The sequence below is a fragment of the Arachis ipaensis genome, chromosome B8, assembly GCF_059453495.1.
Source record: "Arachis ipaensis isolate K30076 ecotype BB chromosome B8, ASM5945349v1, whole genome shotgun sequence".
NCBI lineage: Eukaryota > Viridiplantae > Streptophyta > Magnoliopsida > Fabales > Fabaceae > Arachis > Arachis ipaensis.
The window spans coordinates 14807609-14825478 of record NC_142443.1 but is presented as its reverse complement, the minus strand read 5'-3'; the positions used below and the strand labels follow the sequence as shown (position 1 = coordinate 14825478).

The following is a 17870-nucleotide window of genomic DNA, read 5'->3' as shown; positions in this document are numbered from 1 at the left end:
GGGAGCTTCATCCAAAATTATAAGCTTAACTTTGATCAATAAATTAGCCAAAGTACTTCCCTGCTTTATGTTGCAAGTAGAGAATTCATCAAGGTCGAGAGGAATCGCAAATCAGGAGTGAGCGGTCCTACCGCCAGGTAGTAGTAAAGAAGCTATGTCACTTGATGCAACAGTCAACACGATCTTGCCATCCGACCTTAACCCAGAAGCTAATGTCTTCCAAACAAAAGAGCGACTACATCTAACATAACATCAAAGAGCGACTACATCTAACATAACATCAAATTCAAAAGAACAAAAGATAATGAGAAAATGCTTCAATGTAAACCATAGTGAATGACTTTGTAGCGTTTCTATTTTAAACTGGATATAATCCTTGCAAGTGCATAGTGACTAATTTGACATAAACATTTTCATGCCATGTATGGTGAATGAGATGCTCCCTTTTAGTTGTCTTATATCTAAACCAAGAGATAAAGATATTAGTTATCTCAGCATCATTTGCCTCTCCATAATTGCTCTTATCATCAATAACTGAAATTATATCCCTATCATCAAATAAAGAAGGGTTGTAAGGTATACCAATGCCAGATATCTGAAGCATTTTGTTCTATTCGAGCTCATCATGACCATGTTTGATCAGTTGGCATATTATGATGTGCCTGGTGAAACCAACATTTTTTTTTGTGATATGAAACTAACACTATCATTGAAATAAGAGCATGATAGATTGACCTAACACCATCAGGTATTAATGCTTCAGAAAAAACTTTCCTTTGTAGATTGAATGTGACAATGGATATTGGTTTCACATTATCCACTCCTCCACATCCTATCCAATAAACCACCCCTTCGTCAATAATTGACTTAGGACCCAATTTTTTCACATTGCTGGTGTAAACACCAGAATAATTCCAGTCATCCTCAAATGAGTTGTATAAACTCCATGAAAGATTCTTATCAGTATAGTGCCTCTTGTATACATGCATCATGCGATACTCGATATGGTTAGCCAAGTATCCAAATGCATAGAGTGAGACAGCATGGCAACAATGCCTCCTTGCCTCATCAAAAACAAAAACCCTCTGACGTGTCAAGAGGATTCCAGATAAGAAAGCTAGAGTTCATGCCACCTTGGAAAAATTTGATGCACACATTACCGTGATCAGACCCGACCAAAGAATAAAAGCCAAAGTTATTGATAGCTATTGGTATATTGAAATCAAGCTATAGACCGCTAATCAACGCACTCTTGTTTTTATTTTTGTTGTGCATGAAGTTCTTCCTGAAAAAAATGGAGCTGATAGCTTGCCGTTCCATTTCTTATTGCAACATCAGACTCTCCCTACCGTTTTGGAATTGGTCCTGACAAAGATCATTCATACTAAGTCATCGTCGAGGTATGGAAGGGGTACTCTCTTGGGTGAAATATCACTCATCTTAGTTTAAAAATAAGAAAGGGTAACTGAGGTGATAAAAGAAATAATTGAGTGATTTTTAAGCATGAGAAACTTGCGTTGTCCTGATCTATACTACTTAAGTGTATTTATATAGAAATTTTAGTTTTTTAAGTTTGTAAATAAATAATAGATTAAAAAAAACACCAACTTGTTTTTTTCTGGTCAATTATATAATTAATATTTCTTTTGATCTATTACTAACAACTAAATTACATGTTTAATTATTTATAAGGTTAATTCATTACAGTTAAGAACATGTATTTTTAAGATTCTCAACAAAATCCTTGTGTATATAAACACCGTATTATTTTTTACTTTTCAATATTATAATTAATAATTTCTTAATTTATTACTAACTCCTAAAGTACATGTTTAATTTATTTATAAGCTTAATCTATAATATTTATATGATGAATTTTGTTTCTATATAAACATGTATTTATATAGAAATGTTATCTTTATAAGCTTATAAATAAACTCTTTAGAAAAAAGCATGAAATTGCTTTTTACCAGTTAATTATATAATTAATATTTACTTACTCTATTACTAACCCCTAAAGCACATCTTTAATTTATTTAAAAGTATAATCTATTTGTGTTTATATCTTAAATAATCCAAAAGACATATAATTCTTCTTAACTATTGATTTATGTAATATATATTTTCATATTCTATCACTTGAACGATATGTATTACAAATGTTAGCTAAATTTGACTTTTGACAGATAAATCAAACTTATTACTTAATGTTATTTATATAATTATTTATTTATATACTCCGAAATATTTATATTAATTATTTTTGTAATAATATCCATTGTACCCTTTATCTACTTCCCCTAAAGATGAATAAAACTGAGTTAATAACATGTTTACACTCGTTATTACTAATAATGTTATTGAAATTGGCATTAGGATTTAAAAAGTGGGTCTTATTCTATCTAAAGCTGAATCAATATAGAGAGTACGCTGCAATTACCTGTTCCATGTTATTGTCAATATAGTTCTTAAAAAGGTACTTATGCTACAAAATAGACTTACAGTTTAAAATCTGTCAAAACAAATAATCAAATTTCCCAAAACTCGTACAACTTCTTTTGGTTAGCATCTAAATATTACTTGTGTGTGGACTGTAAAGAACTTTAGCATAATGAAACATAAAAGCCCAATTGGTGAATTTGCATAGCGTTGCATTGCTCAGTTGTTGTTCTTTCACAAATAAAGTATGCTCCTAACCTTGTTTAGACTTCAATGATTGACCCATTTTTCTCCAATTGTCACAAATATTATATTTATTTGCAAGTCCAATGAGGTTGATATTTTACTTTTTCGTTTTTTCTTTTGGTTCTGATTCACTGCAGCTTCATCGGTAGACAGCATAAAGATAGAAAGTAAATATATGCACATCAACACTTTACATACGACTTTTGTGGTTAGTCAACTACTGTATAGTGTCCCTCTTGCATCTTAATACTACTCTAATAATGTATAATGTGATACGTATTTTCTTAATATTGATATGAAATTGATATTTTATAATATTAAGGTTAATTGTATCTACCCAATAAGTTTATTTTTTCGATATTTTAAAACTCCTTTTTCTATTTGTTATTGTATGATCAGTTTCATTTCTGCCGTTGTCAATCTTAAGACATTTTGATGACAACCTAAGCTTTCTTTATTATATCGATGACAACCTTAATATACATCTAGGATTTTGTCAACTGAATTCGACCATATCTCTCTTTTACATTGTAAAATTTTAAAATGATTTTTGTCTTAGTTTACACTTCATTCATTTTACGGTTTCTATATGGTTTCTTGTGATGAAGACATAAGCCTGCTATTGTCGTGTCGATGAACCATGAATGTTAATCACATTTATCTATATTTTGACCTAAACTCAGAACGTGTATCACTGACTTTATAAGGACTTAAATTTTCAGATACTTTTAATATACCGATCTTCATTGGTTCACTTATTTCTACATTATATATACAGGAAGAGTGTGATAGTGGATAAATATGCCAACCGACTCAGTCTTTATCTGTCTTTTGAATGTTCAAAGGTCTATACAGCTTTTATTCAATTGGTCACTTCATTGGTTCATTGGTTCATTGGTTTATTAGTTCACTTATTTCTACATTATATATATAGGAAGAGTATGATAGTAGATAAATATGTCAACCGACTCAGTGTTTATTTGTCTTTTGAATGTTCAAAAGTCAATATAGTTTTTATTCAACAGATCACTTCATTCCATCTCCAGCTTAGATCATTTCTTGTAAGGATAGTAGTTTGCAGATAATATTCCTAAAATAGAGATTAGATAAATCCTACTATTACAGTTATACCAACAAACTTTTTCCTGCTACTTCTCTTGCGCACATAAAGTTAAAGCGCTTATTTATGATTTTCTCTGTGCAAAGAACAGATCTCTAAAAGGTACTTAAACCACATGGAAACAATACAAAAGAACTAGAAAATAAGCGAATAATTTAGAATTACCTGAATCTATATAAATAATAAACATAATAACTTGTAATTTGATTAGGCAAAAAAAATATTTAGCTATATATGAATAAATCCTTTAGCTATAAATAAACTTTATCATGAAAGATGACATCTATTAGAAATATAGCAATGTGTGATAACTATAGCAGTATAGATGTCCTAATAATTCTCAATATTTTAGTGATAGAAGATAGATACCACAATTAAGCTTTGTAAACTTATAAATAAATCTTTTTAGCTATATATGAATAAACTCATTAGCTATAAATAAATCATTTATCATGAAAGATGGCATCCATTTAGAAATATAGCAATGGATGGTAACTATTGCAGCATACATGTCCTAATTTTTAACCCTCACTAATACATTAATGTATTTCATAGCCTATTCAATTATATAGTTAATATTTGCTAAATCTATTATTTTTATGATGTGAAATACAAATTATAACTGAATTTGACTTGTTTGTATCTTTTGGATATAATACACGATGAGTTATCATATTTGTATAATATCTATAAAATAATCAATCTATTTTTCAATAATAAAAATATATGTATGATATAATTCGATATTGTACATATACTACGGTCAAAGAAACAGTAGTTTATTGGAGGCTTTAATTTGGGGTGATATTTTTTAGCTAAGGTAGAAAATATAATTTGGGCTACAATATTTGATTTGATAAATTATTGATATAGTTTAAACTAAGGTATAAGCTACAATTCAAACTACTTTAGGTGTCCATGAGCCAGGAAATATTAACCTATTTTCGTGGGCATATTCAAGTTACTTTCCATTAAAATTACTTAAAGCTTATGCAATACTTTTGGTGCATTTCCAGACATAAAATTTCCAAATCCTTACATCATACTAATCCTGAAAACCATTTGAGTTTATAGAGGTTGATTGAGGACATTAGTTAATGTATCATAATCAGGTTCGCAATCTATTCTTAATATATAAAAGTAGATACATAGGTTTATCCATATTACTTCTAAGTTATTTCTCTTCTTCTACTTACGTCATGTCAGCACTATCGCTTACTTGGCAAAATTTTAGAATCCACCACTCAAATCTTGTCAAATCAACTTTTATTTTCAAATAAAAAAAAAACACAAAAAACAAAACCCAACAACTTAACTTTTTTTAAAAAGCTCTGAAAACCAAAGACTTTATTACTTTTCTCATACTTCTACCCTCTTCCTCTTGGCACATCTTCCGTATCAAGATTCTATTTCCTCCATCCACTTTCGGTCCCATGAGCCATTGATTTTTTCTCAAAACAAATTGTCCATCGTGATATCCATCCCCGACGGAACCGCATTGCATAAATTACAGAATAATAACATTTTAATTGTGAACTAATTGCAAGTAGCACAGGTTTATGTATTCCTCCTTTTTAAACGGTTTTGTCTAACAGTCACAACCAAAATTAATGTACTTCTACAATTTACATTTATGTGTTCCTATTTTTCAAATTGTTATTCCACATGTACAGTATTGCTTCCACAATTTACTTGGTATGGATTATCATTCTTTGACCATGTCTTATTCTCTTTGTTGTAGAAGGATTTGCAGTGGTAATGACAGACGGAAAAAGTTAATACCCAAAATTACTAGATTAAAGAAGCGGAGAGCAATCCTTTCAAAGAAAGGAAGACAAGAAGATATGTGCCTTCAACATATGAATATGCAGCTTAGTTTGTTTAACATAAATTTTATTGCACATTTCTTATTTTATTGTAAATTGATTCATAAGGTGATTTTGATACCTATTTTGAAAATGTAGAAATACAATTATTTGAAACACTTAGATCTATCCTATTTAGACAAGTAAGGATGAGGAGAAAGCAATATCTTCGGTCAAAGAGGAGTGCTAATTTAGCTTCCACTTCAGGTTAGTACAAAAAGAGTCTTATAAAAAGATGAAAATCAACCAATCACTATTTAGTAAAATATTTTAAAAAAACTTAAAACAAAAAACTCTTATCTATTATTATTCAATTGAAACATCAAGTACTAATTAAATGCAATAAACATACATTAAAAGTGTCATAAGAATAATAATTATAAAAATTTCAGTTACAAATATTCAAATTCTACAATTTATACATATTAAGACTCTTACTACTCTTTATTTCTTAATCTCTCATACTAATTGTCAAAATTTTCTTAAATTTAATGTAACATTTTTATATGTTTTTCATTCTCATTCATTTATTCTTTTAATTATTTACAAACAAAAAAACCACAAAAAGACAAAGAGTAGTCATTAATGCAAATCGAAAAATGAAAAAAAAAAAAAGAAAAATACAGTTTTGTATAACTCTAATATAAATAACTTATATCTTTTTTAAAAATAAATAAATTTAAAATCTATTTATAATATTTTCTCTAAAATATTTTTAATATAACATTTATTAAAATATACTATATAGTATAAATAATCTACTTCTCCGCGCATTGCGCAGGTCTCATTCTAGTATGATTATAAAGTTAGTAAATTTTTGGCATTGCATATCACTTTGGAACATCAGCATGTCAAAAGTTCAGCCCGTTAACGTTCTAACCTTAATCATCTGGTTGATACTCACAGTTGTTTCATCAACCCCGTCGCTGTGGTTAAAGGTTACTTGCATGCCTCCAAGGCTCCAACTCACAGCTCACCACAGTGTCAACTTCACATGTTTATTCCCGCGGTCAACTCCACAGACTTTTCCAATTAATTAATTTATAGAATTTAAATTTTAACCGCAAAAAAAAATCCTCTTCTACTATTGACTATTTTTTCAAAACTCACCAGGAGTGAAGAAGAGAGAATCGCGATCCGATCAACAAAACCTTAGGTCGGTGTAGCTCTCATTTCAGTCACCCGTCCGCTACCGTCACCGAGTAGGAGCTAAGAGGAGAGAATGGCGATCCGATCAACAAAACCTTAGGTCGGTGTAGCTCTCATTTCAGTGGTCCACTACCGTCACCGAGTAGGAGCTAAGAGGAGAGAAAGGCGATCCGATCAACAAAACCTTAGGCCGGTATAGCTCTCATTTTCAGATCTGCATTTTATATTTTTATTCTCTGTTCCACAGTTTCTTTGTTAGGTTGCAAGTTACTCCACTTCAAATATACTATAGTTATGTTGTGTAGTTTGCTGAGTTAATTCGTCACTCCCCTCTGTTGAGTTTATTGTGGAGTTTGCTGAGTCTGCTGATTTAGTTATGCTGAGTTTGCTAATTTTGTTTGCTGATTTAGTTTGCTGAGTTTGCTGATTTGGTTATGCTGAGTTTGTTAATTTTGTTTGCTGATTTAGTTATGCTGAGTTTGCTAATTTTGTTTGCTGATTTTGTTAGCTTGCCCTTTCAGGATGCTTTTCTGATAGGATTTGAAAATGCATTACTATGTGTTATTACTTGTTAATTAATATTACTCATACAACATAATAGCCACCAACATAATAACTATTTAAATTAATTATGCAACATTAAGGTACTTAATGACATGATAATAATCTTTTCTCATTTCTAACATCAGTCTCTTGTTGAATTTCCAAATAATTCATGTCTATGAACATAACTTGTATTAAAATTTCCATATTCAATATGCTGATATTACTATCAATTATCCTCTTCAATGATTTGGATCTTAGACCTTTTGTCCGACTTCCTGCTGAAACTGTTAGTTGATAGATGCCCTTCCTCCTCAATTTCATTCACAAATGATGAGCCACCCTTTCCTCTATTGTTGGATCTTTTTGCTGGAGTCTTGCACTTTAGTGATGATATACACTCGTGAGGACTGTCCTAAACATATAAAATCATAATTGTCATCCTTTAAACGGTAGTTAGCAAATGAAACATTACCAAAATTTCTCCAAATAAAGTATTAAAATGTACCAAAGAAGGTTGCATATCATAATAAGTATTAAGGTTGACAACTCTGCCCAATATATCAATAGAGTTGTTGCAACCATTTTTCTATAAAACAAAATAGAAATACCATTCCTCTACTCAGATTTTATAGTAAAGAAAATAGGTAAAATACTCTTCCTGTATATATATATATAGCATAATTGATGGATGGATGGATAAATTTGATTGGAGATATTATAGAAAAAGAGTTTCTTATTAATGGTAGGAGTAGTGGACACTTCTTTAGGAGTGTTCTTTTCAATTATATCTTCATCATCGCATACCCTCGTGACCGTATACACTGGATCATACTGACTAATATTACCAAACTTAACATTTAGCTTGAAAAGCACTCTCTTGTCCATAATATTGTTAAAAGTTGGTGGATAGTCATCTTGTGTAGAGACCTAAATTTTGGTAGATAATGGGAACAAGGTCCACGTTAAGGTTTTACCAACTTTATACAACAACTACTTCTAATATCCCCTAATATTGAACTCACCTTCTCCTCCATAACTTGTTCAATGTGCTTGCCACACAACATTATTGTTTCCTTGTCCCACAAAAGCAACATGATGCTTCTAGTGCCATCAAAAACTATCACCTCCACCTTGAATCTTCAAATGAATGCACACAAAACACACATATTCAGAATACATACATAAACCCTTCATTAATTTAATATAAGAATGATAACAATAAAACTATATAGGAATGCATGAGTTTTGTCAAATGGACTTATACAATATACCTTAGTGCATCATATCTGTGTGTGTGACCACACTTTCCACATTTATATCTATTGCCAACAGGAGTATTAACTTTTTTCGAACACTTCCTGCACGACTTGTAAAACCAATCATTCTTGCTTATATTGATTGAAACAATAGTTACAATCATCCAAGTGGGACCTTCCTATATGATCATATATTCTCAAATAAATTTGAACTCTAAAAGAGTCTTTCAATAATTATTGAATTCATTTTTAAGTCGATAACTGTATTTCTAATCACCTTTGTTTGATTGAGGATGTCCTCTATTGTTTTCACTGAAGCATTACCTTGTGTCAGCTCTTCAGCACCTGACCATGGACCACGTGATGAAACCTGACTTATATCCTCATGGAGGATGATGTTGTACCTCTGAGCAATCTTCCAGGTTAAAATAATGTGATCAGTTAAAAGTTAAAAAGACATTATCAACTACAATACATTCCGTTGTTGTTGAAATTTCCAATTATTAAATGAAAAGATAATCTTACTATTTTTCCCAAATTTCCAATTATTATTCATGCTTCGAGTGTATTACATCAGAATAACTAACCTGTTTCTAAACCCAACTATCTCTTTCAATCCAGGGGTCGACGTGCAACTGGAAAACATTGAAATGACTCTGCACTGATGACTTTCCGTTCCACCTTGTTGCTTTTATTAATTGTAACATGACTATAAGTAGTTTGACTCCTATCCTCCTCAAGATGTGGTAAGATTTGACCAACCATGTGGCCAAACATTACACACCCGATTCGATTGTTGCTGTGTTAGCAAACCATAATAGAAACTTATTAGATGAAAGGAACATTGGAGATTTTGTAAAACTACACACAATATGTTAGAACACGCACTCTAAATCTTCCAGAACAACAGCCAGTCATTTTGTCTCTTTTCCTTTGCTTGTAACCAAATCCCTAGGATCTTCTTTCCCAATAACTTCAGCTTGTCAATGAAAAACTTCCAGTGGAAATGTAGGATTTTGAAAGGGATTTACAGTTGTCCTTTGAGAAAATATCAAAATTCATCTTCCGGGTATTACCCACGATGCATTTTTTTTATCATAAACAATGAAATTGCACATGTTGTACAACTAAAACTGAACAATTTTTTCACTCCACTTTTGAGCTAAGGGTTTGGGTATTGATGCATGCATTCTGGTACCCTTTGTATAATCCAACATGATAGTGTTAAAAGATAAATCTCATTGACAAAAACACATTATCAGTAACCCATATGGAGATTCAAAATAAGTGAATATATTCACCTGACTATCTTGAATAATCAAGTCAATGCTAGCAAGCTCTTTCTCGTTAAATCTACTAGGCTCTTCCCAAACTCTTATGGTTTATACCTTGAAGTTCCAAGCAAGCTTCCTTGTATTCACATCATGCAGGTTATCAAAGCTCTCAGACATGTCTAGTGTGTGTGTGTGTGTGTGTGTGTGTACTTAGCTTTGCAACCCAACTCTTTTTTTCAGGATCTCCAATGAAAATAATTAGGTTGGGTACATTTTGCCTTTATATAGTAAGATAATCAGATCATATGCACTTTCATTTCTTTTCAAATTTAAAACGATTTGGTTGTTTTGTAAAGAAACACTTGTCCATCAAAGAACACCACCACTTGTCTACCATTGAATCATATACTGTCTTTCTATTATATAGAGGAAGATATTTGTTTTATAATGATGTAATCTTGTCACTTTTTATAAAGTCATTTTTGTGTGTTAAATTCGTTAGCTTTCTAACTAAAGATTATTTTGCCATAGCTTCTCTCTCTTATTCTATCTTGCCAAAGAAATCATCTTTGACCACAAAGTTTTTGTCATCCACATAAGCCCTACTTCACCACCGAGTTAAAATGGTTCTAAATACTGGGACTAACAATGCTTGCGCCCTGTTGGAAAAAAGAATGAAAGTCAAACACAAACATAAAAAGAATGACATTCAAAAATAAAATACGTAAGAAATTAACTGTATACTAAATTTGGTGAGTTGAACCCAATTTTACTCTTTGAGATTAGTAATTTGTACTAAATTAGTCATTGATTTTTTAATTGAATCATAATCATCTCTAAGATTGAAAAAATATACTATGTTAATTCCTAACTCCCTTTCTAACAAGGACTAACATGCATTTTTTCAATGGTCAATACTACGGTGCTAAAAGTAAATTTTTTCAGCACGTACTAAAATTAGATGGCAGTAGGGGAGTGTGATGCATGTTGGTGAGTGTGGTCCACACGCAGACAACTTCTGCTGCAACAGTGGGTGGAGCCGTGGAGTGTAGGTTGATTTTCTGCGATGGGTTGATTATATTAGTGTGTAAGTTGTTGCTAATAATAATTAAGCTAATGGGCTGGGAAATTTTTGTTGGATAAGGTGTTTGTTGGTTCCAAATGTGGGCTTCAGGTTATGAATGGTCTCCTACCTTGCTAGATAAAAACTAGTTTGGTCATATGAGAAAAACTTAATAAAGCCATAGTTGGATAGATTTGGCATTGGGTTTGAACACAGTTTGATTTTGGATTTAGGAAGCAAAAGGTAGTGTTAAAAAATTTATTAATCCATATTGTGATGAACGAGAGGAATAAACACCGTTGACAAAAAAAGAATGCTTGAACACAACTTACACACAACATAATACTCTTTTCAATTAGAGTTCATATAATCCTTTTGAGAAGGATAGTTATTTTTTGGAAGAGTTCTGTTAGGTAGATAATGGGGTGCGAACAACGTGAATAATGGCTGCATTCCAGGCTCACTAAAACAAAAAAATATTCTATTCCATTTATCCATCACAATCCTATTCTCTCACCTTCCACCTTTCTCTATTTTTACCGCAGCTGCTTCACTCTCCCTCCCCTGTCACACAATCACCAACGCACCTCACTGCCACCGCCACCATCTGAAGAAGCAACGCACTGCATCGCCGATGCACCTTTTTCTTCCATGCGTCGCGTCGTCTCTGTGCTCCCTGCAACTGATGCTGCCGCTACACCTTCTTTTTCCCTTCATCGATACTTGCTTAAGCAGATTAATGAGCTAACCACTAGACCAACCCGATTTAGTTATTGGTATATAAGTTAGCCAATACTACCATGTTGAACTAGTATTGTTTCGGCAGATGATAAAATAAGGTGGATGCAAGGGAATTTGGAAGCATGTTATCGATTGTATTGCATGCACAGACAAAGTCTGAAGTGTAGTAGTCTTGCAAAAAAAAGTTGTTATGGTGACAAAAGATAATTAGTTCGACGTATGTTATTGCTAATGATGATTAAGCGTTTAGGTTGGGTTTTTTGGTTGGAGAAGGGCGCTATTGTTTGGAACGGTGGGTTTAGCATCATAATTTGTCTATCGTCACTCCACTGTCAGTCTTCCACGCTCCAACAACAAAGTAACACCAGAGATGTATCTCCTTCTTCCTTAGCACCCTAACCCTTCAATGTTGACAACATTTTTACAACTCTTACATTTATTATTATTATTGTTATTGTTGTTATTGTTGTTGTTGTTGTTGTTGTATGGTTTATGGTTTCTGATTTATATTTAAAAGGTTAAGGATTTAAAGTTTAGAATTAGGGATTAGAATTTATGAGCAAGTTAAAAGGCTTAGGGTTGGATTTTAGGGGGTTTAGTGTTTAAGAGTTATTTATTTAGTATTTTTTATTTAGTATTAAGTGTTTAAGATTTGTAGTTTAGGATTTATAGTTTAGGTTATGATTAAGACATTTTAGATTTGTGGTTTGGACTTGGGAGATGTTCTTGAGGGTTTAGGGTTGAAACGTTATGTGTTAGAATTTAGGATTTAAAATATAAGGTTTATAATTTAGGGTTTAGAGTTTATGTTTAAGGATTTAGGGATGTGTATTTGGTTTTTTAAAAAAATTAGTTTATAAATTTTAAATTAATAAATATTAATTTAAAATGAACAAAAATTTAGTATAAATTAACTGATTTAAAATTTTTTCTTTTTTTATTATTTTAAATTAATGAGTATTGTTTTAAGGAAATGGACGAGGAAGCCTATGAAAAGTTTATTGAACATTTGGACATGCATGAGTTTATTTACCAATGAATGTTCAGCCATATTCATATTATTTGAACTATTGATGACCCAAAATTCTATTTATTGAATAATACAAAAATTTGCAATCAGTTCCACTATCATATAAAAAAGCGTTAGCGGATGGCAAAAAGCCCCACAAGATAATTATCATCATTAACAGGAAATTAATCTAATGTCGTTAAGCCATTTTTTAATGACAAATTCTCCAGGATTCACTTTATCGCAAAATCTGCCTATACATATTCAATCAACATTAATACACAGAATTTAATTTTTACTACGTCTATTCAGCACCTACTGAAAAAAAAAAAAAAAAGGGAAGAAAAAGAAAGAAGCTTTTTCGCACTAGCACACTACCTTTTTCAATTGGTGTAATTGAAAAGTCAAAAATCTTTTTAGCACAGTTAAAATGTCGAAAACCATTTTAGTACACATTCTCAATCTCATTTGGCTCTAAATTTGGTATGTGTTGGAACAAATTAAAACCTTATACTAATTACTAAGCATTGTCTTTTTAAGAATTATTTCATTCTTTTTGTCATGTATTATTATTATTTTTTTTTTTTTTGGTCAGGATGAATTATTTCATTTTATTAAGCATAACTAGAATCTTGATCAATAAATTTCGTGGGCCAGGCTAGTTGGGCCTTCTCTGGGGTCCGATGACAAACAATATCAAAGGGGAAGGACTTGTGGAAGAAGGATTCTTATTTCAGAATATATATATATATTCAAAAAAACATTGAAAAATAATAAAGATTAATAAAAAATAATTTAAAATTATTTTATTTTATTTTTTTAGTTATAATAAAATAATTAAATATAATAAATATATAATAATAAATATTATAATATAAAATTATGAATATTAATAAATTAAATATTTAAATAATTTTTTAATATTATAAAAAAACAACTAACAAACAACCAAAATTTAAATAAATAATAATAATAATAATAATAATAATAATAAAAATCAAAATTTATCTTATTTAATATTTATTAATTATTGTAATAATTGATAAATATTAAATAAGATAAATTCTAATTTTTTTATTAATATTTTTTTATTATTAAATATTTTCGTAATAATACTGCAGCTGCCAATAATATAATAATATATTGAGGATCTAATCCAATTAACTTTATGACCAAGACCCTGTAATTAATCATTCACTCAAAATCTCTCTCAAACATGATCATTTATTCACATCAATTGCTCGTACATGTGCCCTAATTTTATTACTAGAACACAATTCTTAAAAGAGAGAATTGAATTTTATGGTATCATGAATAATTAATTCACCACCCTACAATTCTTTCTAATCTCCCCACTAGTCCCAGTGAGGGGACTAATATTTCCCATCTTAACCATGGCAGCAGCAAAATCACTGAAAAAAGAAACACTATTGGCACTATAAGACCGAACCAAAGCATCTTGACTCCCACCATTGAAAAGCACTTGATCCGAATGAAGAAGGCCGCGTTTGGCAACAAGATCTCTGTAGTAATTGTTGTCGAACCGAGCTGGAGTTAGGGTTTCGAGAGGGGAGAGGTTTGCATTCCCTCCGGTGGAAGGGCAGTTGGCTTTCCGTGATGTGGCGAAGTTGGCGTCGATGTTGGTTTCGTTGTAGACGCGGTTTCTGAAGAACTGGCATTGAGCTTGGCCAATGGTGTGGGCGCCGGAGAGGGCGGTAAGATCGCGAGCATTTAAGCCTTTGGCGGCGAACCTGGAAGTGAGGGTGGAAAGGTCGGAGAATGGTGAAGGGATTTGGTTGTTGGCTGCAGTTTGGCTTGCTGTTCTTGCATCCCTTCTTCCTAGCCCAACTGTCCATGAAGGTCCTCCTAGCTATAATAGGCAGATTCAAAAAAATAAAAAGAAATTATTTTATATATTTCATTAAGAATTTAATTTTGATAAAAATACGTAATGCTATATTAATAAAAATAATTATCTTTTTCACATTGATCGCGTGAATGATCCTTCAAAAAAAAGATATGATTGCATAACTGTATAAAACGTTTCATACTGTTAGTGTATTAAAATTAATTTTTTTTTAAAAGTGAAAACTCAGGTAAAATTGTTTTTACGTGAAATTAATAATTAGAAAAATAATAGTACTTGACCAATAAATATTCTCATTTTTTATGAGCACTTGATTAGCAATAATTTACATCCATATTTACAGAATTTTATATAAAAAAATTTTGCACACAAAAAACATATATTTTGTATCTATATTTACTACAATTTGCATACATAAATTAATAAAATTTACGGGAATGGATTCTCTCAATTGTTAAGTATGATCTTTAATTCTTTATTGTTCTCTCTCATATTTATTCTTCGTCCCACTTATAAAACTAATGGTGATAAATCACACTTTACTCTCTCAATTGTTAAAAAAAATTAAGAGAATTTATTCCCAAAATTTACTTGTTAAAGATAATTTAATATTTGTGTTGACTAAATAATGACTAAAATTACTAAAAATTACTTATCTCTAAATTTTTTTAATTTAAAATTATTAAATAATAATTTAATCAAATATATTAAATTATTTAATCATTTTTAATTATTAATTTTAGATAAACACGACACTGCACATCTGTATCTCTATCTGATTTTTTTATGTATAAGATTTTTCTTTTTTCTCAACGATATCAGCATGCATGGGTCATTTATTTGAAGAAAATATCTAAGATTTGAAAATCCCTAACTTTTGATTAAGAAATCAAGCGATAAATTATCAGATCACAACCTGTTTAATTGTGATGTGATATTTCATGCATGCAAGGTGTGTGTATATTTGGAAGACCCCACAAAATTACAAGAGTTGACATGATGATCAAGTTACATGTGTGTGAGAAAAAGTGAGAACAGGAAGTGGGGAACAATGTTTGAAAACAAGCCCATGCTAAAACAAAATGTTGGGGAAAGAAACAAACATATACTACTACAATGATTTGAGAGAATCTCATTGTGAGATTTACATGCATTATCTCTACTACAGGAAAAAGCAGTAAAAAGCCCCACTCGAATAATCCCTTAGGAAATTAATGGATTCATTTCTTTTTTTTTTTTTAGTCTCATTATAACTTTACTGTCTGTAATTAGTTCATAAAGTAGCCAGATTGACATATATACATTATTGTGCACATGGATACTCTATATATTAATAAAAGTAATAATTAAAAGCTACATGTATGTTATATATTAAATTAAAGAGTTTGTATTAAATAATTTGCATAAAAATTATTATAGATGCAAATCTATTGGAACATTTAATTAAAGAAAAAGAATGACCAAAATGCTTTTAGACACTGAAAAGTGAAAATTACGTAGAATAATCTTGACCCCAATTTTAACTTTAAAGTCTCTTTGTATAGTCCACTTACAATTAAATTTAAAAAAATATTTTATTAATATAAACCAATATTTTTGCTATATACTTTCTTTCTATATGATTAGAATAAGAATTTAGAGTACTGATCAAATATTGATAAAAAAAAAAATAAATTTTGATGGTTGGTTATTTATTTTATTTTGTAATAAAAAATAAAAAAATTAACTAATATTGATTCAATTAAAATAATACAAGATAAATATAAAAAATGATTATTATCTAATATTTTTGGGTGAGAAAATCAATTATTATTGGTAAAGAAAGAAGGAAAGCAAGAATGTTGTTACCTGAACTACTCCATCTCTAGCAGCAAGTGCAAGAATGTCAGCACAAGAGACAGTAGCATTGCAAGCAGCTTCAACATTGCTTTTAATGGAGTCTATCACTTCAAAACCACGAGCTGAATTTTGATTTGGTCCTGCACTTTTCTCCCCTGTGAACGTGGATGTGTCATCCAATAAGATTGATCCATCACACCCCTACCATACCATATATATGCAAATCAATTAATTACTTTAATAATAATAATAGCCAGCAGAGAAATCATAACTAAATAAAAATGCTAAGTTATGATCCTTACATTAACGAAGCAATCATGGAAGAACAAGCGAAGTATGGAAGCCCCCATTCGAGGTTCCTTGGTAACAGCTTGCTTCATTGCACTCAGCACAATGGCCTGAAGATTTGGACAAGTTTTGGCATAGAAATTTGGTGAGAGTTGTGCATTGCTCACAATAGAACAAGCAAGAACAGAAAGAATAATAGACAGTGTAACAAACAAGTGATGAGGAAATGGTGCCGCCATTAATTAATTAATTATTACTATCAATCCCTTAAGCTTAAGTTATTTGTGGAATGAACGAGTGTGTTTGGAAGAACCATGCAATTATATAGAACATTTGTGTGACGGTGCATGAAAAATATAAAGAAAAATTAAAGTTATATGATATAGACTAAAGAGTGAGTAGTGGAGATAAATAATAAGCATGCATGATTTTGTATTTTTGGTTCATATTTTCAAACTTGTCTGCTCCAAACGCGCTTTACTACTTTTATTATTTTCTATCCGGGGAAGGAACCAACGTGAGGAAGGAATTTTTCATAACAAGGTGGATTGGTCAAAGTGATGCATATTTTGGTTTCTTTTCCATAGATTTTAAGTTCGAATCTTTAAGATAAAAACAAAAATGTTGAAAATGTTGTTATGTAATCATTTTATTCAAAAACTTAAACCGATAAAATCAGATACAGCTTAGATATTATATTCTAAATTTTTTTTTTTAAAATTCAGTTAATAAGAAGATGTACGTTAATAGTTATATTTTTAATAATATGTTGATTTCTACATATGTATAATGTAACATGTTTGATATAGTTTCTAGCCTATATAACAACAGTTATGTATATGAATCATAATTTAAAATTTTGAATTATATATTTTACTTTTTTTAATAAAATTTCATTCGAGTTAAATTAAATTAGTCGAGTTCTTATAACAGGATTCAAATACTTAGAATTAAGAGAAAATTTCACTCCCTTTTCCCTGCGAAATGTTAAAATGACACTCCTCTCCCTTCTATTTTAGTAAATTTATTTTTCAATATCAATATATATTAATTGTTATACATATTAACAGTGGTAAGATTTTTTTAATTTAATATTAAAATAATATATATTGATATTGAAAAATTAATAATAAAATATAAAATAACTGTTAACAAAAATTTTGATAAA

General features: G+C 30.4%; 2 protein-coding genes across 2 annotated transcripts; both read right to left on the bottom strand.

Moving 5' to 3' along the window:
* Nucleotides 1-7591: 7591 nt before the first annotated feature.
* On the bottom strand, nt 7592-11587 carry LOC148547273 (uncharacterized). The gene is made up of 7 exons (XM_088495366.1): nt 11546-11587; nt 8899-9036; nt 8637-8800; nt 8388-8502; nt 8170-8292; nt 7871-7951; nt 7592-7777 (listed from the first exon to the last, which is right to left on the bottom strand). The coding sequence occupies exons 1-7, from the start codon at nt 11585-11587 to the stop codon at nt 7592-7594; spliced, it is 849 nt and encodes a 282-aa protein (XP_088351492.1).
* Nucleotides 11588-13914: 2327 nt separating this feature from the next.
* LOC107613841 (peroxidase P7) lies at nt 13915-17266 on the bottom strand. The gene is made up of 3 exons (XM_016316010.3): nt 16717-17266; nt 16424-16615; nt 13915-14578 (listed from the first exon to the last, which is right to left on the bottom strand). The coding sequence occupies exons 1-3, from the start codon at nt 16939-16941 to the stop codon at nt 14027-14029; spliced, it is 969 nt and encodes a 322-aa protein (XP_016171496.1). The 5' UTR covers nt 16942-17266; the 3' UTR covers nt 13915-14026.
* Between the last annotated feature and the right edge of the window lie 604 nt (nt 17267-17870).

Coding starts and splice junctions, on each gene's coding strand:
- LOC148547273 (XM_088495366.1), bottom strand. CDS start 11,587: ATGCAGTGCGTTGCTTCTTCAGATGGTGGCGGTGGCAGTGAG. Junction 8,503..8,636: donor CACAGATATGATGCACTAAG/GTATATTGTATA, acceptor ATTCATTTGAAG/ATTCAAGGTGGAGGTGATAG. Junction 7,778..7,870: donor ATGATATGCAACCTTCTTTG/GTACATTTTAAT, acceptor TTATATGTTTAG/GACAGTCCTCACGAGTGTAT.
- LOC107613841 (XM_016316010.3), bottom strand. CDS start 16,941: ATGGCGGCACCATTTCCTCATCACTTGTTTGTTACACTGTCTATTATT. Junction 16,616..16,716: donor TCCATGATTGCTTCGTTAAT/GTAAGGATCATA, acceptor ATGGTATGGTAG/GGGTGTGATGGATCAATCTT. Junction 14,579..16,423: donor CTAGAGATGGAGTAGTTCAG/GTAACAACATTC, acceptor TGCCTATTATAG/CTAGGAGGACCTTCATGGAC.